The sequence below is a fragment of the Macaca mulatta genome, chromosome 20 (genome assembly GCF_049350105.2).
Source record: "Macaca mulatta isolate MMU2019108-1 chromosome 20, T2T-MMU8v2.0, whole genome shotgun sequence".
In the NCBI taxonomy this organism is placed as follows: Eukaryota; Metazoa; Chordata; class Mammalia; order Primates; family Cercopithecidae; genus Macaca; species Macaca mulatta.
This window is the reverse complement of record NC_133425.1, coordinates 2,754,091-2,780,801: the sequence shown is the minus strand read 5'-3', so window position 1 is coordinate 2,780,801 and position 26,711 is coordinate 2,754,091. Positions and strand designations below refer to the sequence as shown.

General features: G+C 58.2%; 3 protein-coding genes across 8 annotated transcripts in view; 1 reads left to right on the top strand and 2 right to left on the bottom strand.

Annotated features, from left to right (window-relative positions):
* The window catches only part of IFT140 (intraflagellar transport 140), a 105,496-nt gene that overhangs the window by 55,153 nt on the left and 23,632 nt on the right, over positions 1-26,711 (top strand). The window lies entirely within an intron of this gene.
* On the bottom strand, positions 55-26,563 carry TMEM204 (transmembrane protein 204). 3 transcript variants are annotated; one of them, XM_028840443.2, is made up of 5 exons: positions 26,444-26,563; positions 25,474-25,654; positions 20,692-21,320; positions 13,124-13,279; positions 55-839 (listed from the first exon to the last, which is right to left on the bottom strand). In XM_028840443.2, the coding sequence occupies exons 3-5, from the start codon at positions 20,969-20,971 to the stop codon at positions 595-597; spliced, it is 681 nt and encodes a 226-aa protein (XP_028696276.1). In that variant the 5' UTR covers positions 20,972-21,320; positions 25,474-25,654; positions 26,444-26,563; the 3' UTR covers positions 55-594.
* LOC144337806 (uncharacterized) lies at positions 13,447-19,923 on the bottom strand. 2 transcript variants are annotated; one of them, XM_077985313.1, is made up of 3 exons: positions 18,637-19,923; positions 16,291-16,424; positions 13,447-13,600 (listed from the first exon to the last, which is right to left on the bottom strand). In XM_077985313.1, the coding sequence occupies exons 1-2, from the start codon at positions 19,341-19,343 to the stop codon at positions 16,334-16,336; spliced, it is 798 nt and encodes a 265-aa protein (XP_077841439.1). In that variant the 5' UTR covers positions 19,344-19,923; the 3' UTR covers positions 13,447-13,600; positions 16,291-16,333. The 2 variants fall into 2 exon arrangements, with proteins under 2 accessions (XP_077841439.1, XP_077841438.1); XM_077985312.1 differs by lacking the exon at positions 13,447-13,600 and having other exon boundaries at positions 16,193-16,424.

Here is a 26,711-nt window from a genome sequence, read left to right as displayed (position 1 = left end):
TGTTTTTCAGCCATGTCGCAGTATAGATGGATAGAACACAAGTTATAGACAGAGTTCAGAGACTTGCATTTATTTAACTTAGGAAAGGAATCGAGCAAAACAGGCACGAACACGATTCTGTCTGAAACCATCACTAGCCGGCTGTAGATTATGACTCACTCAAGGAATATTGTGAATATTTTAAGAAAATTTTCCTTGTTGGTCTGCTTTACAAAGTATAAGACATGACTGGGCTGCCCCTCTCAGCAGATGCAGAATAAATTAATCCCAAAGCAAAGCGGAGCGCAGGGCAGCCTCACGCCACCTAACCTGTGTCTCAGCTTCCAGCCTCCACCCTGAAGCACGTGTGGCCATGGAGCCGCGTTGCGCTAACCAGGAAAGCTGGAGGCAAATGAGGTTGGCCCACAGCACGTATAGACATATGACCGACATAACAGTAAACACGCACGCGTCTCACACGCATGGCACAGAGGTCACCCAGACTCATCCCGTGCCTCTGCACAAGCAGGGGAAGTGACTTGGTGGTGGAGTCCCTTGGTTTCCAGGCTTTCCATGATAGCAGGTGCACATCGATGGAGTCCTGAGACGGGCGACTCAGCATGGTGACTCCACGTAGTCATTGTCCAGCCCACGGCGAAAGCGCGCCGTCAGGGAGCGGCTGATGACAATCACTCGGGGCGCCATGCAGTCCTCCCTCTTGTGGAGAATGTTCCAGATGAGCATGGCTGCCGCCAGCGTGGCCAGAAGGCAGGCACCAATGTTCAGGTAGCAGGACCAGGACAGGTTGGTGTATGGGCCAATTCTGTAGAAAGTCACCAGCCCGATAACCAGGACAAAACCTGCAGATGAGAGAGAAGGGTTGAGAGGCCTTATCTGAGAGGAAGGCAGATTCCACTCCTTCCCCAGCCCTCTGTCCTAGAGCGGGTTCCAGCCTGCTTTACACTTCCCCAGTCCTCTGTCCTAAAGCAGGTTCTTACTTTATGGGGCAGCCGCCCCGGTGTTGAGCCACCTTGTTTTTTTTTTTTTTTTTTGAGACGAAGTCTCGCTCTGTCGCCCAGGCTGGAGTGTAGTGGCCGGATCTCAGCTCACTGCAAGCTCCGCCTCCCGGGTTCACACCATTCTGCTGCCTTAGCCTCCCGAGTAGCTGGGACTACAGGCGCCCGCCACCACGCCCGGCTAATCTTTTTGTATTTTTAGTAGAGACGGGGTTTCTCTGTGTTAGCCAGGATGGTCTTGATCTCCTGACCTTGTGATCCACCCGCCTCGGCCTCCCAAAGTGCTGGGATTACACACGTGAGCCACCGCGCCCGGCCTGAGCCACCTTGTATTAGCCCTTCTGTGGCTCTTAGGACTTTAGGCTCTAGCGGCTGTGGAGGGGTGGTGTGTGTCTGCTTAATTCTGTCCTGGCATGCTGCTCCTGTGACCTTTCCTTCAGGTCAGCACTGATGCTTGCAACACAAACTTTGGGGGCCTTTCCTAGCCCCCCAAACTCAGCAGTAATTTTGTGTTAAATCCATCTCTGACTTTTGTAAATGCTTAATTCGTTCAAAGTGAAAGTAAAAAGATATTTTCTAAGTCTTATCTGGAAACAGGTCAGTTTGGTGCTCATCGCGCCCAGAGCTGTGCTCCTGACAGTTTCTTGCTCTTGGCCTTTGCTTTGGGAACTGCAGATGGCCTGGCATCTGCGGCTCGGGCAGGGCAGAGATGGGGCCAGTGCCTTGTCTAGGGCTCCTTGACTATATCTGGTGTCTTCCCTCAACGTCAGTGCTTCTCGTTCTAGACCCTCCCTCCTGCCTGGCGGATTTTCCTTCCATGCTTTCCCCTCTTTCCAGAGCCTGAAACCAGAGAAGGAGAGGTGGGCCATGAGCAACCCTCGGTTGGCTCAGCTTGTTCCCGTCTAGTTAGTTGCTGATACCACAGTCACTTATATTTTTATCTTTAAGGAGCTCCACAGACTTTTTTAGTTCTTACAACAGGAAAATCAGGGTTTCATGCCTGGAATCTGCCAACTAGGATAACAGGATACTGTGGCTGCACCGATGGAGCTGGGTGTCCTAATCCAGCTGGAAACATAGGCTCTGGGATGGAGAGCCATCCATGTGGCCCTGCCCCTCCTCATCGCCTACAGCCATGGGGACATGGCCACAGATTGTCCTGGAGGCCATGGGGCCTCCAGCCAGCCTTTAGCCCCAGTCCCACTTCTGCCTACCCAGCACCCCTCCCTCTCTGTTACAGTGACCTGAGTGGGTCTGTTTCTTGTACCCAAAGTGCCAGAGACTCTCTGTAACTCACACTGGTCCAGATTAAACTCTCCAGCCCCTCTTGCCCACGGGGCACTCGTCCATGTTTCTCCCCAGGCTCTGGCCGTGCCGAGCCCCACTGCTGTCCCTCCGCCTGGTCTGCTTGTTGACACCTGTGCGTCTGTTCACGCCGGTCTCTCCACTCCCAACCGCCTCCCCTGCATTCCTCGGGAAACCAAATCATGTCCTGCCCTGTGTGGCCCCAGCATCGAGAGAGGACGGGAGAGAAACAGACACAGGGACAGAGACACAGAGAGACAGAGACGGAGACACAGAGAGACAGAGACCAAGAGAGACACAGAGAGACAGACACAGAGACAGATGGAGACAGAGACAGACAGAGACAGAGGCGTAGGGAAGGAGAGACAGAGCGAGAGATGGGTAACCAGCCTTGTTTTTCCTAAACACACAAGCATTATCTTCTCATCATCACTGTACCCTCCGGACAGTATGAATTAAGCATTTATCTATCTCCATTTTGTCCTGAACAATGACAGTGACTGGTTTCTGTGTTCATTCTTTATAATACTTCATGGAGCTTTTTATACATAGGTAGCTCCTGGATACTTCTGTTTTATTAAAAATAACATTCTAGGCAAGGCACAGTGGCTCATGCCTGTAATCCCAGCACTTTGGGAGGCTGAGACGGGTGGATCACAAGGTCAGGAGTTCAAGACCGGCCTGGCCAAGATGGTGAAACCCCATCTCTACTAAAATACAAAAAAAAAAAAATTAGCGAGGCATGGTGGCACATGCCTGTAGTCCCGGCTACTCAGGAGACTGAGGCAGAGAATTGCTTGAACCCAGGAGGCAGACGTTGCAGTGAGCTGAGATCAAGCCACTGCACTCCAGCCTGGGAGGTGACAGAGCAAGACTCCCTTTCAAAAAAAAAAAAAAAGCATCCTATTTGTAATGAAAACTAACAAAGGAAACTTCTGGCATTTCTACCAGTGTGGAATGTGCCCTCTGCTCACGATCGTGTGGTATCAATGCTTGTGTTACTGGGGTGAAGGAATGAGCCTGTGTTGTGTGTGATGAAAATGAGAGCACTTTGAACAGTGTCCTCTCGTGTTCACAGTGTCTGGTACTTTCTGCCGGTGGGGGATGGGTTGTGCTTGCGTCAGGGCTCAGAGGAGGTGGCCCTGGAGGCAGGGCACGCACAGTGGAGAGCTCAGGACACCTGGGACAGAGGCGAGCGGGAAGGGTGGGGCGCTCTTGGCAGGGGCAGTGGGAGCCTTGGGGAGAGTCCCGGCCCAGCAGGAGGCGATGCTGGAGGACGGGAGGTTATGCCGGCAGCAGCTGGCCTTCATGAGGCTCCAGCCCACTGTGGCCAGAGCCTGTTTCTCCCCCTTACCAGGCTTCCTTTCTACTTGCGGGTGTTACAGAAACATGTTTAAAATCTATGTGGCCTCCAGTTCTACACATCATTCATCCAAATGGAACAGTGGAAAGGGATTGGGCCCCCCATGGCTTCCAGGGTCAACCTCCCTCACCGTCTGTGGTTGTCGTGGGGGTCAGTTTCCATACAGAGGGGACCTGGAGGTACCATCATTGAGGAAGTGTGAGGGATGAGAACTCAATCCGGAGGGCTGACCCTAAGGCTTTTGGAATGGATAAGCTGCACTCACTTCCTGGACTGAGCAAAATGAGAAAGGGAGAAGCACCGACTGGTGCGGCTGCAAGCGGAGGGGCTGCCCTCGCCCAGGACTGCGCTGGCGCTGGCAGCTCTGGAAGCCGCGCTGCCCTGGGACCCGCAGCCCTACTCCCAGGAGGGCGAGTGGACGAAGCTCAGCACGGCAAGGCCCTGGGTCAGCCGCCCTCAGAGCGTGGGCAGACGTGCTCTGGACGGCCCAGCATTAGACAGTGGTCCAGTGGGGAGGAGGGGCGTGCAGGGGGATGGCGTGGGCCACACAATACCAGGGGGAGGCCCGGGGACGTCACCAGGGACACACCCGGGAGGCTTCTGAGTGCACAGCTCGGCTTCACAGCGGCTTTCTAGGAAAACCTTGGGAAGAAAGCTCTAAGGAAACATGGGGCAACCAGCCTGGGGAGGATGCCCCGCAGAGTTGATCTTGCCAGGTCTGCCGGACCAGGCGCGTGTGGTATGGCCTCCTTTGTACAGGTAGCTCCCAACAAAGCACAGAAGATTGAAGTGCCGCGGATCTTAGGCTCTTCCATGAACAAGCACGTCCCGAAGTTGGGTTCGACAGTGAGGGATGTGCTGGGTGTTTCAAGGTGTCTGCGGCTGTGCTGGGTGACCTTGCTGGGGACATTGATGCAGGCGGCCCTCCCTCCAGTGCTGCACCCTGATCTTTATCAAACTCACATCCCATCTCCCCAGCACTCAGCACCCTTGTGGTTCTCATTGCCTTAGGATCTCCCCTGATACCTGCGGCTGCCCCTCTGCCACCTGTGGTCACACTGGCCCTTTCCACCCCTCTGAGTCACCAGGTCCACCTACTCTGGGCTTCTCCTTGCGCCACTGTCCCCAGATTGACTGACCCCAGGGAGGAGGGGCCCCTCTTGCTTCTGATCCTTCGGGCCTCGGCTTAGAGTTGCACCTGCTCCCCCCCCCCGCCAGCTGTGGTCATTGTGTCTTTACTCATGGGTGGCTCTGGCCGCTGTCCCCCGCCATAGGGCAGGCTCCCCGGGGCCAGAACTTGCCCCATCATTGACCACAGCTTCCCAGGAGTCACTCCACAATTACTTGTTGAGTGAATCATTTGAGGAAATCAAAGTGGACATGAAACAGAATAGAATGCAGTGTGGACCTGCGGGAAAGGCGAGGAGGGACAGCAGCCTTGGCATTTTAGTGACCAACACCCCTCAGAGGGACAGGACCCTCTGGCCAGATCACATGGATGCCGCTACACTGGTGCCTTTGAATGCTCACGGAGGGGCACCATGATTCCCAAGGACCCGCTGGCATCGGCTACGTGGCCCTGTACTTAGCAGGCCTGTTCAGCCGCCACCGGCATGCCGGGGACCACACTAGGGTTAGCATCAGCCACAGAGACGGCTAGGGCACTCTTGACTTGTCCTTGGGGGACTGGCATTCCTTTTAGAGAGATGGGGAAGTCATTAATCTCGTTGTCCCCAGAGGGTGGCATTTGGCAGGGCCTCGCCCTACCTGGAGGGTCAAGCTTGTGGGGAAGGTTCTCCAGACTCTCAGTTAAAAGTGGAAAAACCAAACCATGGAGGAAACCACAGAGCGGGCGGCAGGACCGAGTGCGGCCTCCTGCCCCAAGGCAGTAATCAAGGTGGCAGATCAGGTGTAAACAACAAGCCTAACAGGCAGGGACCATCACAAAGCAGGAGGGAGCAGGGCAGGCCCCACCCCAGAGTCATGAGTCTAGAAAGCTGTTTCTTGAAACTCTAGCAACAAGTGACCGGGCACCGTGCCTCACGCCTGTAATCCTACCACTTAGGGAGGCCGAGGCGGTGGATCACCTGAGGTCAGGAGTTCCAGACCAGCCTGGCCAACATGGTGAAACCGCATCTCTACTAAAGGTACAAAAATTAGCCAGGCGTGGTAGCGGGTGCCTGTAATCCCAGCTACTCAAGAGGCTGAGGCAGGAGAATCGCTAGAACCCGGGAGGTGGAGCTTGCGGTGAGCTGAGACTGCCACTGCATTCCAGCCTAGGCAACAGGAGCGAAACTCCGTCTAAAAATAAAAATAAAAATAAAAAAATAAAGAAAGAAAAGCACCCAAGGTGCGTCTGGAGCCGTGTTCTGGGAGTCGAGTTCTGGGAGTCGCACGTCGCTCGCTGGTGGGAGCCACATTCTGGGAGTCCAGTCTGGGAGCTGCGTTCTGGGAGCCACATTCTAGGAGCTGCGCTTTGCTCGCTGGTGGCACAGCTCCAGGGCTGGAGCTTACTTGGCATATTTATCACCACAGAAGCAGAAGGGAAAATTCTAGGTCTGTACCTTGTGTGAAAAAAAGGCTAAAATTTTGCATTTACTTGACTTCTATGTGAAGACCAGTGTCGGCTTTTGTTTGTCTTTGGTTCCGTTTAGAGCACATCTAGATAGAGAGGGGTTTGTAAGGTTGAACCGTGCTCTCGGAAACCAGTGAGACCTGGAGGCGCCACCAGGCCCCAGACCTCATGAACCTGAGCAGCCCTAGGCATGCTGTGAAAAGGGGACATTGCCCTCGTCCTAGCACCAGAGCAGGCAGGGGCACCACTGCTGGAGAGCGCCGGTGGCTCCTGCGGAGGACGGTGGTCCTGATCCTACCCTGACGGAGAAAAGTTTATGTCATGAACAGATGCTTGGCGTGAGGGAACCTTCCATGTGTTCCACGTGTCAGCAGTAAAAAGCTAACAAATACACGGAAATGCAGAGGCGCCTGTAGCCACACACCTCACTGCACTGCTCTAACCTTGGCCTCCAGACGCTGGTAAGAAGGTGACTGAGTCAGCTGCATCATCACACGGTGCTGTGGATGCTGTTCCGAAGTCAAGTTAGCCTTTTACTGCTGTCCTTTCCACTTCCCTACGTGGGGGGATAGGAAGGGGTGGAAGGAGACAGGGCTGGGGCTGGCCCTAAACCTTTGAGTTTTCCTTTCTCACACCGTCTTTACATTAAGATTCCCTCTGTCCTCATTGTCCTGTTTCCTGAAGAATTTTCCCCCAAAACTTTTCAATGATGTTCATCAGTTTGTCTAGAAACAAATGTAAGGGAAGAGTTTTAGCAAACACGAGATTCTGCCCATGGAATCAATTCCATTTCATGAAGTTGTGTTGCCAAAGCAAACAGCCTCTTCCTGTGAGCCGCCCGAACGGTGTGAATTACAGCTCCACGGCCTGGCCAGCCTCTCCCCTCTCCCTTCCTTCCTGCGGCTTCTTGGGGCTTCAGCTTCTGTCACAGGCCTTCCTTTTGGAATGGCTGTCACACAGGCACGCAGGTGGCAGAGTGGAAAGACCCCGGGGCTGACCCCGATGCTCTTCGGACAGCTGCAGAGCTGGCAAACTGGGTGCCCTTGGCTCTAAAGAGAATCTGCGGAGCAGACGGCTGCCTGGCCACCTCAAGGCCCTGGTGGGGGCTGGAGTTTCCCACTTGTGAGCAACAAGATGACGGTGACCCAAACGGTCCTCTCTAGAGGGAGAGGCCCTGGGAGGGAAGAACGAGAGGCTCCAAAGCTCTCAACAGCCACAGTTGGAAGAGAAAGAAGAGATGAAGGGGACACAAACTGATGCCTGGGGAGTGGGCACCAAAGACAAGCAAGTGAGCTATGCAGACCAGGCTGACTGCAGCGGCCCACGCCTTCACCCTAGCACTTTGAGAGGCTAAAGCAGGAGGATCACTTGAGCCCAGGCGTGTGAGAGCAGCCTGGGCAACATGGCAAGACCCCATCTATGCTTTAAGAAATAAATAGATGATTTGCCGGGCGCAATGACTCATGCCTGTAATCCCAGCGCTGTGGGAGGCTGAGGTGGGTGGATCACCTGAGGTCAGGAGTTCGAGAACAGCCTGGCCAACATGGTGAAACCCCGTCTCTACCAAAAATACAAAATTAGCTGGGCATGGTGGCTCATGCCTGTAGTCCCAGCTAATCGGGAGGCTGAGGCAGGAGAATCACTTGAACCTGGGAAGTGGAACTTAATATTGAACCCAGATTGCACCACTGAACTCCAGGCTGGGCATTGGAGTGAAACCTGTCTCAAATAAATAAATAATCCTGACCAAACAAAGAACCAGGTTATTGTAAATAACAAGAAAGTGTATATTTCCACGAGAAGATTCCCAAGTCTAGGAAAACAGCAGACTTTCTCACCAGCGAGCAGGATTCCAGGTCAGCGACTGACTATCAACCCTGCTGACCGTTTAAGGACTGATAAAGTCAATGTCTCCAGGAAAACCTGAATGCCATTGTGAAGGCAGTTCAGAATAAAACAGCAACAGCTGACTTCTACACGGCAGCTTCTCAGCATGTCATGGGGCATCGGGATGGACCAGTGCCATCCAGGGTGCCCTTTCTAGTGTCCTTCTGGTGCCCCGATGTCATTCGGGGAATTTGGGATTATATGCCACCATTTTCCAAAAAGGATCAGAAGTCATTTATACAAATGACAAGGTAATGCGGAGTCCGGGGGAAGAGGGATTGTTTCGAGGAAGAAGCAGGCGAGAACCCATCTCTCTGGCAACAAAACACGGAGAAACCCAGCTAAGCCCAGCATTCTTATAGCAGAGATGCCACAGGTTCCCACACGGACGCAGGCAGTGTCATGTGAGCACCGACTGGGGGACGGTGGGGACTTCACTGGCTTGACCCCAATGTGTGGCCATGACCTCCTCATGCTGGCCCTGGTAAGACAGCAGCTGCTCTGGGCTCCAGCGATGGCTGAGGAGTTGCCCTTTGAAGATTCAACCCAAGTCCAGAGCTCTGCAGGGCTGCTAGATCGAACCACCGCAAAGAGTTCTCTTCAGGCTCAGGACAGGACAGGACAGGGCCCAGGCCCTGTGTGAAAGCCAGAGCTGCAGGCGGGAGGGCCCTGCTCCATGAATCGATCCTGGCGGCGTTCTTGCCAAGAGGACAGTTTACCCCCCGGAGGGGGACAGGCCTAGGTGGGGGTCACAGGTGCTGCACCAGGGAGCATGTGGGCTGCGCTTCAGGCCTGAAGCTTCTCAGCATGCGTGTTACCCAGCAGGGCTTCAGAGAGACGCTGGAATAACAGCTGCGAGCATTGCTGACGACGGCACATCTGTGGGCTGGAGTGGTCACTCTCCGCTGCACAGATCACACCAGGGGAAGGGGGGCTCCTCCAGGGACTCACGACTGACCGGGGCAGAGCCAGGAGCAGAATCCAGGCCACCTGCTCTGGGCTCCCGCAGAACCAGCCAGCGCCCCAGCCGGGAAACATCTGAGGCCTCGGGGCATCCTCAGGTACCTGATTGTGCCAGGGAGCCTCCCGGCCTAGGCTGCCTGCAGAAGTCGCCCTCGGCCTCGTGCTGCTCAGGCATCAGGTGCCAGGGTCACGCCGTGGCCGCAGCCATCAGAGGCCGTAATGACCTTTTACCTTCCATTGGCCACTCGCCCTGACCCCCTTCAATACTCCTTTCCCTCCCTGCCCGTGCCTATCTGCACAAATCAACAAGACCACAGACCGTGAAAGAACAGAGGTGCAGTGCAGAGAGAAGAGGCCACGAGGAGGAGCGGGGAGAATCGAGGGGTCTGTGGAGTGAGCAGAACACAACCTCTGAATAGAATGCCAAGGGTGGTGGCCACCAAGCCAGGACAGTGGCTTCCCTCAGCTGCTCTCTCTGGGTGTCAGAGCAGGGAAGAGGCAGCCTTGAGGGGCGAGGAGGGTGGTCCCTTTGCAGACCCAGGCGTCATGCTGAGCATGGCACTGGGCCCAGAAACATTTATGGAGTGAGAGCAAAAGCACAGGCCCTGTCACCTCTCTCTCGAGCTGACGAGCAGCCCTCCTTTCAGTGTGTTGCACTCTGGCTTTCGAGGGTGTTCCAGCCTCCCCATTATTCCATGTACTTTTCCTCCTTTCATGAGCATCTTCTCTCCTCACTGCCCGCCCCACCTCTGCCAAGCCCTGAGATCGAGGTTCACTTGCATAACAGGTAATAGCATGCGTTTCCTTGTCCTGTGACAGGACATCCTGGCGCCCTTCAGTCTCTCCCTGACTGTTTAAAACAGACGCGAGCACAGGAAAAAAACCGACTCTAAAATTAGCAGCATGATAGAAGAAAGGCACATAGCTACTCTCTCTCCTGTTTGTCAATGAAACAAGTCTAAACAGGGCCAAAATGCATTTCCTTTTTGGGCAAAACAGACCCGTCAGGGGTGATGGTTGGACACTGAGGGAGAGGCGGCCTGTGGGGACGAGAGAAGCCGCCAGAACACCAAGGGCCCTCTCGGTGCTGCTGGCCCTCGCCCTGGGGCCCGCTATTCTGGCGGTTGTTGGACAGAACCTGGTCCAACCTTGTCAGAAGTTGTGCTGGAGCACAGTCCCTCCCCCGCCACCACCCCTCCTGACCAGGACAGGCCTGCGAAAGCCTCCAGCCCGTCCCCCGGGAGTGCTGCACGGCAGCTCAGTGTGGTCCGTCAGGCTGCTTGCCCCCATGTGTGAGTTTTTAAAATAAATTTGGAAACACTATCTTGTCCTGAAATAAGATTTTGTAGGAAGTAAGCTGTCATTTTCGACATGCCAAATCCACAGTAGTCCTAATAATTCTAAACAAGAGTTTCAAGGAGATTTATTAAGAAATGCAGTGATCTGGGCCGGGCGCAGTGGCTCATGCCTGTAATCCCAGCACTTTGGGAGGCCGAGGTGGACGGATCACGAGGTCAGGAGATCGAGACCATCCTGGCTAACATGGTGAAACCCCGTCTCTACTAAAAATACAAAAAATTAGCCAGGTGTGGTGGCAAGTGCCTGTAGTCCCAGCTACTCGGGAGGCTGAGGCAGGAGAATGGTGTGAACCAAGGAGGCAGAGGTTGCAGTGAGCCGAGATCGTGCCACTGCACTCCAGCCTGGGCAACAGAGCGAGACTCCATCTCAAAAAAAGAAGAAAAAGAAAAAGAAATGCAGTGATCTGGCTGGGCGCAGTGGCACACGTCTGTAATTCCAGCACTTTGGGAGGCTGAGGCAGGTGGATCACCTGAGGTCAGGAGTTCAAGACCAGCCAGACCAACAATGGTGAAACCCCATCTCTACTAAAAACACAAAAATTAGCGGGGCATGGTGGCGCATGCCTGTAATCCCAGCTACATGGGAGGCTGAGGCAGGAAAATCGCTTGAACCCAGGAGGCAGAGGTTGCAGTGAGCAGAGATTGCGCCACTGCACTCCAGCCTGGGCAACAGAGCAAGACTCCATCTCAAAAAAAAAAAAAAGAAATGTAGTGATCCATTGGGTTATCCTACTCGAAGGAGTTATTTTCAGAATCAAAAACTATTGCTTTTGCTTTCTGTATACCACTAAAATATCTTTATTCTGACCCAGCATTTCCAATTACATTTTCAAAATCTTCCATTTCCTTCTTTAAGCCACGGGGTTGCCAGTCTCTGCATGCGGTAGAGATTGGCCATTTCAGTGAGACAGGAAAACCACTTCTCTGTTTTATGGCCCTCGGGTCAGCAGAGGGCCCCATGGGAGCTTTCCTAGCCTGGGCACCTCGTTGAGAGTCTCGTGTTTTCCCTGCAGTCATGCAGGAGGGGAGGAGGCAGAGTCAGTCCTCTGTCCCACGTCCCTGTCTCGTTCGTTCTTACAATCAGCTGGGTGGGGGCAGAAATTACCCTTTTCGAAATTGGGCACGCGGAGGCTCATGTTAGCTCAGTAATCTGCCCGACCCCACGTCGATGGTGATGGAAACAAGATGCAGCTTCAGTTCCGGGCTCCACGCCCTGTGCTCTTCCACTGAAGCCTGGAGGCACCCTCCCTTCCCACCCTGTCCGCCAGGGGAAGTGACTTGTCCAGGGCCACACCATGCTATCACACCATGCTATTAATAGCGCCCAGAGAGTCGGCCTGACTCGTCCGGGGCACTTTCCAGCGCAGGAATACCTGCCCCCACAGTCTGTCAGCCTCATTCTGGACATTGTATTTCTTAAGAAAGATAAGGGCCCAGGATCGTTATTCCTAGAATGATTCACTCTGGACTTCCTGCCACTTCCTCTGTGGGAGCTGCAGGGCAGCCTGCAGAATGCTGCACTGGCCCGAGGAGGAGGAGGAGGAGGTGCGGGCAGCTTCGTGCTGGCCACACTCAGCCACGGGCTGACACGCTTGCTTTCTTTGTGTCCCTGTCTCTGCGGTCACCAGGCTGACCTGTCCCAGTGAGCAGCAGGAGACCTGAGCCTGCCCCAGGTGCCCGCGGTCCTCACACCTCTCAATCAGCCACAGAAGACCAGCAGAGCCCCTCGGGTCGCTGGGGGTCATGGCTGGACACTGCTGTGGCCCCACCACTTGTCTAGAACGCCGCAGGACCGTTCCATAGGTCATTTACGACGACCTCATCACTGTCACCCTCTATGACGCCAGATCTTCTCAAGCTCTGTCCCAGGGTGTTGGGTCTAGAGCGTTGAGAGGAGGCTCTGAGCAGCGATGGCCCCCTTGCCTGCAAGGCCGGGCCTCCTCCCCCACTCGCATGGCAGCTTGGGGAAGCCAGGGTCCTCCTGATGGTCCTGCCATCTGCATCTGTGTCTGAGCCAGGCACATGGCGTGTGCTTGTGCAGGCCCCTCACCGTAGGCTCAGGCCATGTGGAACGTGCTAGCGTGTTCTCCTCACTCTGTCTTGTCCTGCTCATGGAAATAGCCTGCGCTGACCCCAGGCGGGTCCTAGGAAGCTGCGTTTATAACAGAGCACAGGCCTTGGCCTCCCTAGGCCTGATCTGCTCTAGGCCTCTTAGCTGGGAAGGGGCACAGGGCAGGGCCAGGCGTGGGCCCTTCTGCCTCTGCCCAGGGGCTGCTCCCCGCCAGCTGCCTCAGCATTGAGGAAGGGGCAGGACCCAGGCCACCCCATGTGGGCTGCACAAGGGCCAGTCAGCAGTCAGACCCCACAGACTCAGGAAAGCAAAGTGCCTCGGCCTTTAAAGTGGAAAAGGGCATGACAGACACGCCAGGCCGCGCCAGGTGGTGGCGGCCTCCCTGCTCCTTGGCCTGGGTGTGCTTCTGTCATTCATCATTCTTGCCCACAGCAGCCCGTGGAGAGGGAGGATGCCCCATGGGGCTTCTCAGTGGTCTGTGGCCACACATTGAGAGGTACGGCCTGCAGCTTCCCCCCAGGCCACCGAAGGCCCCAGAACCCTCCTGTGACACCAGAAGGCCACAGGGGGCAAGGACGTGGTGGCCCCGCCCGCCCAGGTACTTACTTGCTAGTTGGAACGCGGCGGCCATGGCCTCCTCCCAGCACGGGGCGTCGGGTGACAGCAGGGGCAGACCCACCAGCCCCAGGATGAAAGTGAGCTGGCCTGCAGTGAGCGCGGCCGTGGCCACCAGGTTGCAGGCACGCATCATGTCGAACTGCACTGTAGGCCAAGAACAGAGAGACAGTGGTGAGCGCAGGTGGGCTCCAGAGGCCACGCCGGCCGTCACACCACTTTCATGGTCTGTGTTTGCCTTGGAAAGGACAGTCGGCACGGGCCGTGCCTCCTCTGGGCAGAGCCTTCTGGAAGCATCACGCCCTCCCCCTCACCTGCCTGCAAGCCCTGGGTCCCATGTCTTCCTGATCAGAAGGGTGCATCGCAGCCGCCAGGCCTGGCTGCAGTGGTCCTATCACTGCAGGGACGGGCGCTACGCTGCTGTTTCTGTCTTCCTGAGACAGCTGCTCCTCTCTGCTTGACTTGACCCTTGAAGACGATAGCATAGGGGTGGAGGTGGGAAGGGGAAGCCCCACCAGCAACACCGGCTTCCCTGTCTGCCTCACAGGCCCCTCACTAAACTCACAGCATCCAACACAAGGGTGCTGCCTGACCAGAGCCTCCGTGGGGGGCCAGCTCCTCAGGACTGCTGTCCTGCGTGGTCAGCTTCCCGACCCCCAAGCGGCCCATGGTTGTGTTTTCTCCTCCCAGCAGCTGGGGGACTTGGGCCCGAGGAGAAGCCCCTCTTCTGGGCCCCTCATAACCAGCAAGGAGCTGAGCAGGGGTCGCACATGGGTCTGAACCAGTGCCCCCCACCTGACCCTCTCACCCCCTGGGGCCCGGGCACCCCCACCCCATACACTTCCTGCCACAAATCCTTCACTCAGAGGCTAAAGTCAGGACCTGCTTCCCCACTCACAGTAGGTCTGCGCCTAGCCTTCTCTGTCCCCCACCTATACCCTGGTTGCAGGAGCCAGGCAGGCAGGGCATATGGACGCGTGGTCAGGGGAAGACGGAGCCTTCTGTGGGTGAACCTTGGAGGTGCATTTGTTGCCCTCGGGGACCAGGGCTTGTCACATTTCTGTAGCAGAGAAATGTTCTCCCACAAATGAAACCTTACACAGAGGCCCAAATGAGGTGATGGTGAAGCAGTGTGTTCCCAGGCCCCCGCGTGCTGCAGAGCAAATAGTGTGTGTGCTGATGGACACTCAGCCCAGAGTCAGGGGCTGCACGTGAAACAACAGCCCCACGGAGTCCCCAGCCTGTCATCGCCGTGCCTTGTTTTCGATTGAACAATATTTGGGAAATTCAATTCCCAAAGCTAAGTCGTTGCAAACAGTTGCACCTTTTTAAACAGCTTGCCTTGAAATTTCAGGGCATCTTCAGGTAACTGATGCAGGAGTCTAAGAGGGAAGCAGCCTCGCCAGTCAGGAGCAGGTCCCCGTGCCCGCATCCATCACAGACACGAAAATCGCTCAGGAGCGGGTCCCCGTGCCCGCATCCATCACAGACACGAGAATCGCTCAGGAGCGGGTCCCCGTGCCCGCATCCATCACAGGCACCCGAATCGCTCAGGAGCGGGTCCCCGTGCCCGCATCCATCACAGGCACCCGAATCGCTCAGGAGCGGGTCCCCGTGCCCGCATCCATCACAGGCACCCGAATCGCTCAGGAGCGGGTCCCCGTGCCTGCATCCATCACAGACACCAGAATCGAGGGAGCAGCAGAATCTCCCAAGAGTCCTGAAGGTGCCGGCCTCTAGGGTGACTGCTGTGTGTCCTGGGCGGAGGCTGAGAGGGGGATGGGGAGATCCTCAAGCTGCCTCCTCAGAGCGTGCCTGTGGGAAGCCAGCCCGGCAGGGGAGGCTGTCGAGGTTCACGCATGCACGGGGCAGGCACGCTGGCATCAAGGCTTGGGGTGGGGGAAGGGGTACGGGCTGCTTTACTTCGCGAGTGTTTACGTGGTTAGAAGTATCCGTTGGAACCACTGTAGGGGGTATTAGCAGTTCCACGTGGTTCAACCTCAACATTTATTGAAATGCAGTCTGGATTCACAGAACAACCTCAAAGCTCCAGAGCCGAGGCATCTGCTTCCCAGCTGGCCCTGGCTCCCGGGCGCTGCCCAGCACTCACATCCCACCCTGGCTCCCGGGCGCTGCACAGCACTCACATCCCACCCTGGCTTCTGGCTGAGCTGCTGTCTGGGATGGTCTGTCTAGGCTTTCGGCATCCTGGTGTCCCTGGAGGCGCACTGCTCCTCGCCACGGAGGGCCCCCATCCTACCCACTGTATTTCAGGCTGCTTCCCTCCGCAGCACCCCCTCCTGTCACTCGGGGCGGAGGGAGCTCTCCTTCCTGGGTGCCAGGCTTTTCCAGCGTGCCTGCTACAGCCTGGGTGGCACCCCCAGCCCTGAGGCCTCCAGGGCGTGAGGGCACTGCACAGGAAGTGGAGGCATGAAGGACCCTGGGGCACGGGGGCCCCCAGGCTGCTAAGGAGTCTGAGCAGCTGGTACGTGGCACCATGAGCCTTCCGCCAGCAAGGGGGAGAGCCAAACGCGCTGCCAGCCCGTGGACAGGCAGGCACCACTGACAGGGCAGTGGGAAGCAGCAGCGGCTTCTCACTCATTTTTCTCGCAGCAAAACAGACGCCCCAGTGAGCGTCGCTGCCACGTAACTGAGAGCTCACGTTCTTTCATCTTCAAAGTAACTGCAGAGTTAGAAACCATAGCACTCCCGCAAGGTTCTCTCAAAAGAAGAAACAGACGCGGGGGCTGAGAGCCAGCCTGGTGGCCAAGGGTCCCCCATAGGGAGAGCGGGAAAGCCTGGCAGCAGGTGAGGATCTGGCTCAGCGTGGGCACAGGCAGCTGTGGGGCCAGAGTGCTTGGAGGAAGGGGCAGAGCCCAGAGCACTGGAAATGCCAGAGGACGGCAGAGATGTGCTTGACCTCAACCTGGCACCGTGTGGCTTGCTGAGGCCTGAGGCATGGGGTGGCATTGGCACTGTGTGGCTTGCTGGGGCCCAAGGCATGGGGCGACGTTGGCACCGTGTGGCTTGGTGAGGCCTGAGGTGTGGGGCAATGTTGGCACTGTGCGACTTGGTGAGGCCCAAGGCGAGGGGCGGCATGGCACTGTGCAGCTTGGTGAGGCCTGAGGTGTGGGGTGCCTTTGCCCTGGGTTTCTTACCTGCCCCAGGGCCTCTGCAGGTGGGACCAGCAGGAGCCAGGGTTTAGGCAGACACTGCCCCGGCAGACTGGCAGGACTTTCCTGACTGCTCCCGCGGGCTCCACAGCCAGCCCCGACCAGTGACCATGTGCAGCCTGCAGGGACCGGAATGAGGCCTGCATTTTGAGGGCGTCCTGTCGACGCGTTAGGGATGTGTGTGAGCTCTGGAGGCCCCTTCCAGCGGGATCTGTGGCACGGTGCTGTGCCATCTTTGCTCTTAACTGTCTTGGCAATGATTTCCGTCCAGAAGCCTCTGCTTCTCTAAACATTGCAAAATGAGGGAGGCACTAAAACATCAAGCAGGTTATGTTTGAGAGAGGAGCAGCTCAGATTCCTGGCCCAGGGCTCTGAGCTCTGCCATGGAGGGGAGGAAAGACCGGAATGAAGGGGGAGGAGGGGTACAGGGCTGCCCCGGGAGGAGCATAGCCCGGAATGGCATGACCGAGGTGGGCCTGAGCACCAGGCACAGCTGCACGCGTAGTTGTGAGGCTGAGTGACCGAGGCTCCTGGGAGCTGGGCATGTGCAGACACACCCCTGACCTGTCCTCCCGCCCTCAGCCCCTGGCCTCCCAGCCTTCCTTCCTGGCAGCTCCAGGCATACAGCCCTGTGCCACACACCATGGCAGGGGCTCTGTGCAGCAGCCACGCTCCACAAGCCACTGTGCAGCCTCTGAGTCCCCAGGGTGTGTGGCTCACCACAGTGGTACCCACAGACCCACCGCCCTGCCAGGAAGGAGGCACTCCTGACCGAGCCTTCCTGTCTGAGCCACGCTCCCGCCTGCCCCAAGAAAGCTGTTTAGACCTGCCGTTCACAGCTCGGGCGTGTTACAGGTTCCTGTGGTGCTGCCTGTGTGTGTGGCCCCACGTGGTGGCCTCTGACTTTTAAAGATGTTGGTGAGAACGTGGTTCATCTGGGTCCTGGCCGAGCAGGGTTGAAGCCTGGGAGCTCTGTCCTCCAGCTGTACTCAGGCAGGGTCTCACGTGCCCATTTGATGTGTGGTGGGGCGTGCGTGGTGACGGAGACACGTGGAGCCACCGGAGAGAGGGGTGGGGCTCCCCTTTAGCGCTAGGCTCCAGCTCACCTGCATCAAGATTCAATTATACTGTCATCTGTTCCCGAGCCACCTTGTTGCAGATGCCTGACAGAACGCTCGAAACACAGAGCGAAGAAGTAAATGTCCAAAACGAGACGAAGTGAGGAGCAGAAATTGAGACCCGCGCTGGATATGGCCTGTGAGGTGGACCTCAGGCCTCCCTGGTCCCCCAAGCTCTCACAGGGAAAGACAGCCCCTGATCCGCAATGAAAGTCCCACTAACCACAGGCCACCGAACACCCCAGGCAGGGGCACAGGAGGGCCTGAACCTGGATGAAGTCGAGACCGGGCCCCTCTGCCCTGGGCCCAGCCCTGTTTGCCCTGACCAGAGTTCAGGATGTCCGGGGCGCATCTCCCATCCCTCAGGCAGGTCCCTGCTGATGTTTGCAAGTGACAAGCGCTGGATGATTTTGACTCTGTGTGTTCCATGGGGCAGGGCCTCGGGGCACAGAGCCATCCGGAGACATCCACGCGGACCTCAGCGACATCCAGAAACCCTGAGGATGGCCTGGCCTGCGTGAGGAGACACGCGGTGTGACGTTGCCTTCCCTGGCTTGTGTGAGGAGACACGCGGTGTGACGTTGCCTTCCCTGGCGTGTGTGAGGCGACACGCGGTGTGACGTTGCCTTCCCTGGCTTGCCCCACCCCAACCCTAGACTGGTTCTCGGGATGGAATTGTGAGCAAAGCAGCACCCAGCCTCACAGCACAGAGGGTCGCAGCCCATCATGCGTGCTGGGTGATTTTACAAGGAACACAGGCCGAGGCATGAAGGAGGATGCTAGGAGCTGGCCGGACTCAGTGGGGTGGCCAGGCTGGAGCTGCTGCCCCTCGCCAGGGCTTACTTCCAGGCCCACCTAGGTTATGGGCAGGATTTTGCAGGCTTGACGTGCGGCGGTGGCAGGTAGCGGCCCCTCACCAGGTTGGGGACACGGGTGCACGTGAGTGGGGGCAGCAAATGTTGCTGGGCTGTGTGGACAGAGGGGCCGCCCCGTGGGAGAACAGCACGTGGGCTTGGAGAGGCGGGCACCAGTGCAGATGGACGTTGGTGAAGGAGAAGGCGAGAGAGGCAGGAGGAAGACACCAGCACGGCCAAGGGAGACGCTGGGTGCGTCCCTGTCTTGGGGCCTTGGGGGATGTGGTGGCTGCACTCCAGCCTGGGTGACAGAGCAAGACTCCGTCTCAAAATAAATTTAAAAATGAAAGAAAAGTTACCCATCGAGCCTGTTCCTTTTCCTGAACTGAGTCTCGTTCACACGGAGCTTCCGTGACGCTTCCCTCATGTGGACAAAGCTTCGCTGCTCAGGTTCGCTGAGGCTCAGCCACCTGCAGATGCCGTACGAGTTGCAGGAGGATGTTGTAAATATTGTCCAAGGGGCTGACCAGGGCTCAGGGAGGAGCAGTAGATGCAGGCAGGTGCGCGGGAGGCTGTCCAGGGGGCTCTGTGAGGGGCTCGTGTGTCCTGCTGGCCTGAGGTGACCAGGCCTAAGCAAGTGGACAGCCGGGGACCTGGGACAGATGCAAACGACGCCCCAGAGGCTACACGCGGCCCTGTGACTGGAGGAATGCAAGAGGTAGCAACAGGGAGGGGCGCCAAGGCTCCCAACTGCCCTGAGACTGGGCTGCCTGGGCCACATGTGGGTGTTGGTGGCAGCAGTTAGGAGGCCTGGAGGTGCGGAGCTGCAGCCAAGGGCCGGCAGGGAACTCCCTCCCCCGGTGGGGGGTGCTCTGTGGGCTGGATGCCAGTGATGGCCCCAAAGCACACGAACACCCGGCCCCACCTCCAGGGCCTGCGAAACCGCTGCCCCCGCGAGAGGCTCGGCACAGTCACGGGGCTGCAGCTCCTTCAGCAGAGCAGGCAGAGTCTGGAAGAAGGGCGCCTGGCCTGAGTCACGCAGAGACCCAAGTCTCGGGCTTTCCATAAGACACTGGGTTCTGAGGGCCGGTAGAAGCTTTGAAGTTATTCATAGGCTTTGATCTTTTTAAAAGACGGCTGTTGGTCCCTGCTGGTGAAGGACGTGAGAGGAGGTGCCCAGTCCAGGCTGTGCAGCGCAGCTGAGGGCCTTCGAGTGGACAGAAGGGCGTTGAATTCCCTCGTGGGACCTCATCCTAGCCACATGGCTTCTGCAAAGCCTCGGTTTCTTTGCCTGCGAAATGGGGATGATGTTCCCCGCTGAGGGTTCTGAGTGCGGCAGGTTGAGGATGGAGCTGTGTGGTTGAGGCACGTGTGGTATGTGTTACCCCAGGACTCCGAGACTCCCTCCAGAGCCTAGAGCAGAGGCGCTGCCTCAGAGACCAGCATTGTCTTCAGCGCAGAAGGTGCGTCCAACCCTGAGCCTGGGACGCTCTGCAGCAGAGACTGGGGTGTCTGCGAGTCAAAACCTTGCCGGCAGTTTTAGAGAGTTGGCCTTTGGGAGACTTGCGTCCCCAGGCCGTGACTGCTGAGATGACCGTTCCTGTAAGCGCCTTCCTATGTATGCAGCCCCACACCTGCCACTCAAACCCCACAGTGTGGTGGCATCTTTCTGAGCCCCTTCCTCTCCCCTGCAACCACTCAGCATCCCTGTCCCCTTCCGAGCGTCCCGGCCTCCCTGTCCGTCTCCTTTCCAGCGTCCCATCTGAAACCCATCCCTGGGGATCTCCTGCCGCTCTCCGCCTCCAAGACCCCAACAACTGTGAGAACAAAGCCAGAACTCACCCGTGCATTTTTAAACTTCTGTTTATTTTACTCATTTCTTGTTCATTTTACTCATGAGTAAAGAAACGGTTTTTTTTTAATTTTTCGAGACAGGGTCTCTCACTATGTTGGCTAGGTTGGTCTTGAACTCTTGGCCTCAAGCAATCCTCTTGCCTCGGCCTCCCAAAGTGCTAGGATTACAGACGTGAGCCACCGCGCCCAGCCATAATAATTGTTTTCAACCAAGGAAAAAATGCCTTTCCTTGATTTGATTAATATACCCGTCTCTTAACTATGCGTAACTGCAGAAAGGCCACCCAAATGCCTGAGATGAATTCCTGTGTAAAAGAGCTGGAGGCAGACTCTGCACTGAGCAGGAGGGGTGTGTAGGGCTGCCTCTGGCCAGGGAGAGGGGGCTGTGGGGCCTGGTTCCCTGGGAGACCCAGTGCCCGCTCCTGCCTGTCCAGAGGCCACGCTTGGGGCAGAGCAGGGGCCAGGCCTCCCCACCCACTCACCAGGTCCATGCCTGGTGTCTCCCGTGTGCCCTCGAGCCTCGGCCACGCTGAAGGCATCAGGAAAACAAGTGGACTTACGTTTGACGGTGCCTCGGGACTCCTGGAAGCCGGCCGCCTCAGAGCCCCAGCCCAGCGCCTCACAGTCACGTGCGTCCACCTGGCTGGCCCTGGCCCCAGGGCTCAGCCCTCCCCGGGCCCTGTCCACCAGCCAGCAGGACCTCCACAGCCCCACGCTGCGCCTGCGCCCGTCCTCCAGCGTCTGGCACACCCAGTTGGAGGTGAAGGCCGCCACGTTGTTGAGGATGAGTGAGACTAGGGCCACCAGCACGGCCGCAGCCACAAGTCTCTGCACAGTCATCGCTGTCGCCAGTGCCGCTACTTATCCGGAGAAAGCCAAGTCCCAGTCCACAGCCGCACGTCCAGGGTCCAGGGAGAGCCGACGCTGCTAGGGGTGGCTAGAGGACATCACCGCTCATCCTCGGGGTGGCGCGGGCGGAGGCCCATGGGCCGATCCAGGTGAGCCGCCTCTCGGCCCGGCCTTATCCTCCTTCCTGCACCTGGAGCAGGGCCAGGCCTGTGCTGAAGCCGCTCGCCTCGGGGCCCATTCCAGGGAGGAGAGGGTGGGCAGCAGCAAGAACCCAGGGCCGGGAGTGCGCCGTCTTCCTGGGAAGCGGAGGCCGGCCTGCGCCGTGCGTGCCTCTTCTCCCCTGTAGCAGTGGAAAACAGAGTCACTCGGGAGGCCGGCAGCAGTGGGAGTTGAGCCCGGGCCACGCTTCTTAGCACCGGCCCGCTGTGAGCACCAGGCTCCAGGCAGGGTGACCAGCGTGGAGCGGGTTCACAGCTCCTCTCTACCGCGTGGGCCCCTGTGCAGATGCCTCTAGGGCAGTTGGCTGGTCCTGGAAAGCGAGTGGCTGCCGCAGGGACGCCCGTGTGCGCGGAGCTCGCCTTCCCTGGCTCTCAGCAGAGAGGAAATGGTTGTTTTTGAGGCTGTTTTTGGTGAGCCGGAGGGCGTAGCCAACCGCAACAAATAGCGGCCCTGCCGCGGCAGCCAGACACCAACAGGATGTGCTTCCTGATGGGAAAGGCCGGGAGACTTCTAAGGCCCTGCTCCAGGCCCACCCCCTGCTGCCCCTCCCCACCTTCCTGTCCCAGAGGACAGGCCAGGGATGCCGGGCGCGGGCCAGACCCCTTGTCTCGCCTGTTGCTTTTGAGCCTGGTGGCCCCCAGGGCCTGGAGGCCGGTGGGTACTGGGGGACTGTTGCCTACCCTGGGGACTTCACACCCCCCAGCCATCCAGTTGCCCCTGGGACCATAGATACCCCCAGGACCATAGGTACCTCTCCCCCGCCCCCGTGTTCCCAGCACCATAGGTACCACAGCCGTCCCCCACTCCCACACCCGTGTTCCAGGACCATAGGTACCACAGGCCTCCCCCCGCCCCCATGTTCCAGGCCTGCCCCCATCACGGAATGCTGCCCTCAAAAGGGGGGCAGATATCACAGGATTGCTGGGAAGGGGAGAGACCCGTGTGCCTGGAGGGAGCAAGTTCACCCAGACCTGCGGGGCCAGGGACTGTACTTGGAGGACCTCGGGGCCAGGTCATTCTTAGGTGGCAAGAAGGGTAGGATTCTGGATATGCCAGGTGGGGCTCTCAGTGGGGCCTGGGATGGGGCGAATGTCACGTGGGGCCTGGGCCACCTCTGCTATTGATGGGAACGGTCACCCCCCACAGCTGGGGACGGGACTAGGCAGGTCACCTTGTAAGCGGTCAGGCTCTCACGCAGAGCTTATGCTGCCAGAGAGCTCGGAAGCGTCTTCATCTATTCTGCTCAGAATTATTCTGCCCTGCTGGGCAGACACTGCGAGAGGGTCTCATACTCTGTCCCGTCTCCGGAGACCCCAAACCCGGCGTGGGATTCCCACCCCACCCAGGCTCCAAAGCTTCGTGAACGCAGGTGTCCCGCATCCATGCAAACCGTTCACAGGCACACGCCCAAGACAGTGCTGGGACAGAGAGTCCTGTTCCCAGCCCATGGTAACAGCAGAACTTGGACCGTTTCCTGTCCGTGCACTGCCCGTGCGTGGGGCCCTGGCTCAGGGCAGTTCCGAGAGCTGCCATTTCCTGGGAGCAGTCTCGGTTCACAGGTTGGCGTGTGGCTCTGTACATCCACAGGAGAAGCAGCGTTCCCCACACACGCCCCGGGTCTGTTCCAGAAAGGCGGCAGCTCTGCCCTCTCCAGCCCGTGGTGCGTGCTGGGTCCTGACACACGTTTCTCCACTCACTGCCGCAGGGACGTTGCCTGTGGTGGGATTTTCCCCGGGGGTTCGCTGCAGATGCGTCCGTCGGCTTTCTGCTTTCCCTTCTTCCTTGGCTTGTGCCCAGGGAAAAGTTGCTGTTTCTGTTTCTGTTCTTGGCCCCCGGAACCTGATGGGGCATGCGGGGCACGTTGGTGCTGGCAGCCTCCACTCTCCTGGGTGGCTCAGAAGGCCCTAGGGGGATGTCCCCAACCCTTCCTGCCTGTACCCTGCTCCTGGGAGGTGGACGGGGGGTGCCGTGTCTCAAACACTCAGTGTTCCCAAGCACACAGTGCAGAACGGTGCCTTGAAAGGAAAGTTTCCCAAAAGTTTCCATGGGGGAAGAATTTATTTCCTCCTTCATTAACTAAACCGTTTATCTTTCGGGAGTCTTCAAATGGCTAACTTCCAACGAAAAGCCAGTGCTGGGTTTCAGAGCCCAGAGGACACATTTGATTGTCTCGGCGGCCCCCTCTGGTCCTTTCCTCAGGTTGAGTGGGGAGGAGGCCATGGCCACGCTCCCACACGGCGGCAGCACCCCCAGAGGTCCTGGTTTGCAGAGGCCGGCACCGGCCCCCACCCTCCTGGCACTTCTGGGGTGCTCCAGGTCCCTGTGCCCTCGGCCGTCACGCTGCTTCTAACCCCTGGCGCTATGGGAGGCTGGGCGCAGGGGGGCGGAAGGCCTGGGAGTAGCATTTAAGAGCGACCCTCCTGGGAGGATCTGTGGCTCTCGGGGGCGACTCCCACTAAGGGGACTCGCAGCTGGGCCGTGGGCTTCCCCCCAGCCCGTCATGCCCTCCTGCTCTCCCTGTTGCTTGGGGTCTTGGTCGTGGTGGAGTCCCACTGCCTCCTCCCGCATGTGTGTCTGCGGCTCCCAAACCCAACAGAGCGGGAGCCCTAGCACAGAACAAGGACACGGAGGGAGGGGGCGGCCTCAGCAGGCGCGATCGTCAAGCCGCTGTTCCGCCAGCCGCCCTCATCCTGACACAGGGTGGTCTCAGCAGAGCTTCTGCAGGGCCCTTTGAAGGCTGCGTCCCTGCTGCCCATCTGCTTCTGGTTCCAGCGCCTTGCGGGGCTGATGAAGTGCAGATGTGGGTGACTCCACAGACTGGCCGGGACAACAGGAAATTCTCAAGACTTGGATGGGAACTAAGAGGGTGTTTACTTCTTGGAATTTATGTCAGATGCACAAACCCCAGAACCCCACACCGGAGTCGAGGTTGTCCCGAGAGCCCTGGCCGGCCGTTGTAGAGAGGAGGCAGGAATCACACGGGGCTGGTGCCTTGCTGGGGGCCAGAGCAGGAGGCTGGCTGTGGAAGGAGCTTGCAGAGAGTGCCTGGGTCTGGACGTTTCTGGCGGGTCTGCGACCGCCCTTCCCATGGGTTTTCCCAGCAGCCTCGGCCTGGCAGGCAGGGGACTGTGGGAGGGTGTGTCCAGCTTCCACTGGCAGCCGCACGTCCAGCACATGCTTCTCCAAGCCCCACGTGGTGCAGACTTAATGCCTGGGACAGGGCACATGGAAGTGCAGGCATCTGGTGGTGTGTTGGCTGGGTCCTCGGTCACACATGGGTCCTGGGAGCCAGAGCAAAGCCAAGGCTGACCTGCGGGTTCTCTCCCGCTCCCACAGGCGGCCTCCACATGGGGGAGACGGGGTGCTTAGAGCACAGGGGAGCCCGGCTGAGCCCCGAGTCGGCTGCCAGTTTCCTCTGCTTGTTTGTGATTTTCCACCGCAATTGGATGGGGACAGAAGGAACCAGTTGTTTTCAGGACAAGGGAGAGGAAAGGAGCCACGCCTGGCAGGTAGAGGCAGGTCCCAGCCCTGTCCAGCCCCACACCTGGGCCTGGGGACAGGGTGTGCACAAACAGAAGATTTTTTAAAGATTCCAGTTGTGGGCCGGGCATGGTGGCTCATGCCTGAATCTACTTTGGTAGACCGAGGTGAGCAGATCACAAGGTCAAGAGATCGAGACCATCCTGGCCATCACGATGAAACCCGTCTCTACTAAAAATACAAAAATTAGCTGGGTGTGGTGGTGCGTGCCTGTTGTCCCAACTACTCAGGAGGCTGAGGCAGGAGAATTGCTCGGGAGACAGAGGTTGCAGTGAGCTGAGATCGTGCCACCGCACTCCAGCCTGGTGACAGAGTGAGACCCTGTCTCAAAGAAAAAAAAGGATTCCAGTCGTGAAATCTTTTGGGACAGGAGAATAAAAAAGACTGCATGTCTCACAACGTGCTGTTTATGAAGCAGCCATCACGCCTCACGCACTGAGGCCCCAGTGCCACCACCAGCCAGATGTTAGAGAAATGAGGAGTCTGGGAGGAGCCACACCTTCCCTCCGGTCTGTAGAACTGACTGAAGCTGTGCGGTGAGAACACAATGTTTCTTTTCAGATTCGGATGTGACCCCTGCACTCCACGTGCATCATTAGCTGATGGGCGAGGCCCAGCAGCGTTTGGGGGAGCCCTGGACCCCCAGTCTTGAAGCATGTCTCAGCATGGGGAAGCTGTGTCTGAGCCGTTTATAAACCAGTTTTATACCCATGGGTCCTTCCCCGTGGACTTACCCAGGACCTCAGGATGGAGGAGGAAGACAAGCCTTGGTCTTCTGCTGTTTCAGTGTGAAGATGTGACTTCTTGCCTGGAGCTCTGGAGGACCGAGGGCAGCACAGTCTGGGGGTAGGTGGGCTGGGTGCTCAGGCCTCTCCCTGTGCTGCTGTTGGTGGCAGGAGTTCTGAGGCCAAAAGACTGAGGAGCGCGAATCGGAGATCAGGACGCTGCTGCCTGGGGCACCTCCCTGAGGTCCCATGCGCCCGGCGTCACCTTCACCACAGCGCCGACCGAGTGGGTGCACCCAGGCGCTGCGAGGAGCCCCACGCGAGGCCATCAGAGGACACGCATGTTTTACACCCATGAGTCTAAATGGCAGTGGCAGGGAGGCAGGCTCACTTCCCGGCCCCCCGGACGCTTGGCACCCCCATGAGGACCTGGCCCGTGGGTTTGGACACACCATCTCCTGGCTCCAGGCATGACTGTGCCACGCGGCAGGGGCCCTGGGCTGAGCTGGCACGTGTTGCCACATAAACCTACGAGCAGGGGCTGCCTGGGCCGGTTGCTGCTAAGACACACGCACCTCCCCACCCTGCGTCCCTGGGTGATGGGACACATCCATGAAATTCACCCAAGTACATGTAAAACCAGGCACAAGTACCCGCTGGCTTTCAGGAGCGGGCACCTGGGCATGCAGCGTTACAGCCACAGGCACCACCACAGGGCCTGTCCCAGGAACCCGCCTCCAGCCCCCAGACTCAGACGCAAGTGCGCTGAGCCTGCCCGGGGCTGCCATCTCGGAGCCATTTGCCCTGTGATTCCGTGAGAGCCGGGGAACCCGAGATGTGGGTAGCCCACACCTCCTGGAGACAGGGGCACCATGGTGGGACTGGGCTCCCTGGATGTCTTCCTGGGCCCCTCCTCCTCATGGGGGCAGGGCCATTAGGAAAATGCCTGACTGCACGCACCCCAGCCCCTCTTACTCACCAGGACAGTGGGCTCGGGGCTCTGTGGGCATCTGGTCCCTCCAGTCCTAAGAGTGGCCTGTGGCTGTGCCAGCAGGGAGGCTGCAGGGCTGCTGCCCTGCCGAGACTGTGGGCTGGGCTGAGGCTTATCTGCAGGGAGCAGCCTGGAATGCGAGGGTGGGCCTGGGTGGGGATGCTCCGAGGCCACTTGCGGTGTGTGCTGCCTGTGCTTGTGGGAGTATGTGCGTGTGTGCGCATGTGTGTGTTCCTGCGTGTGTGTGCACATGCAC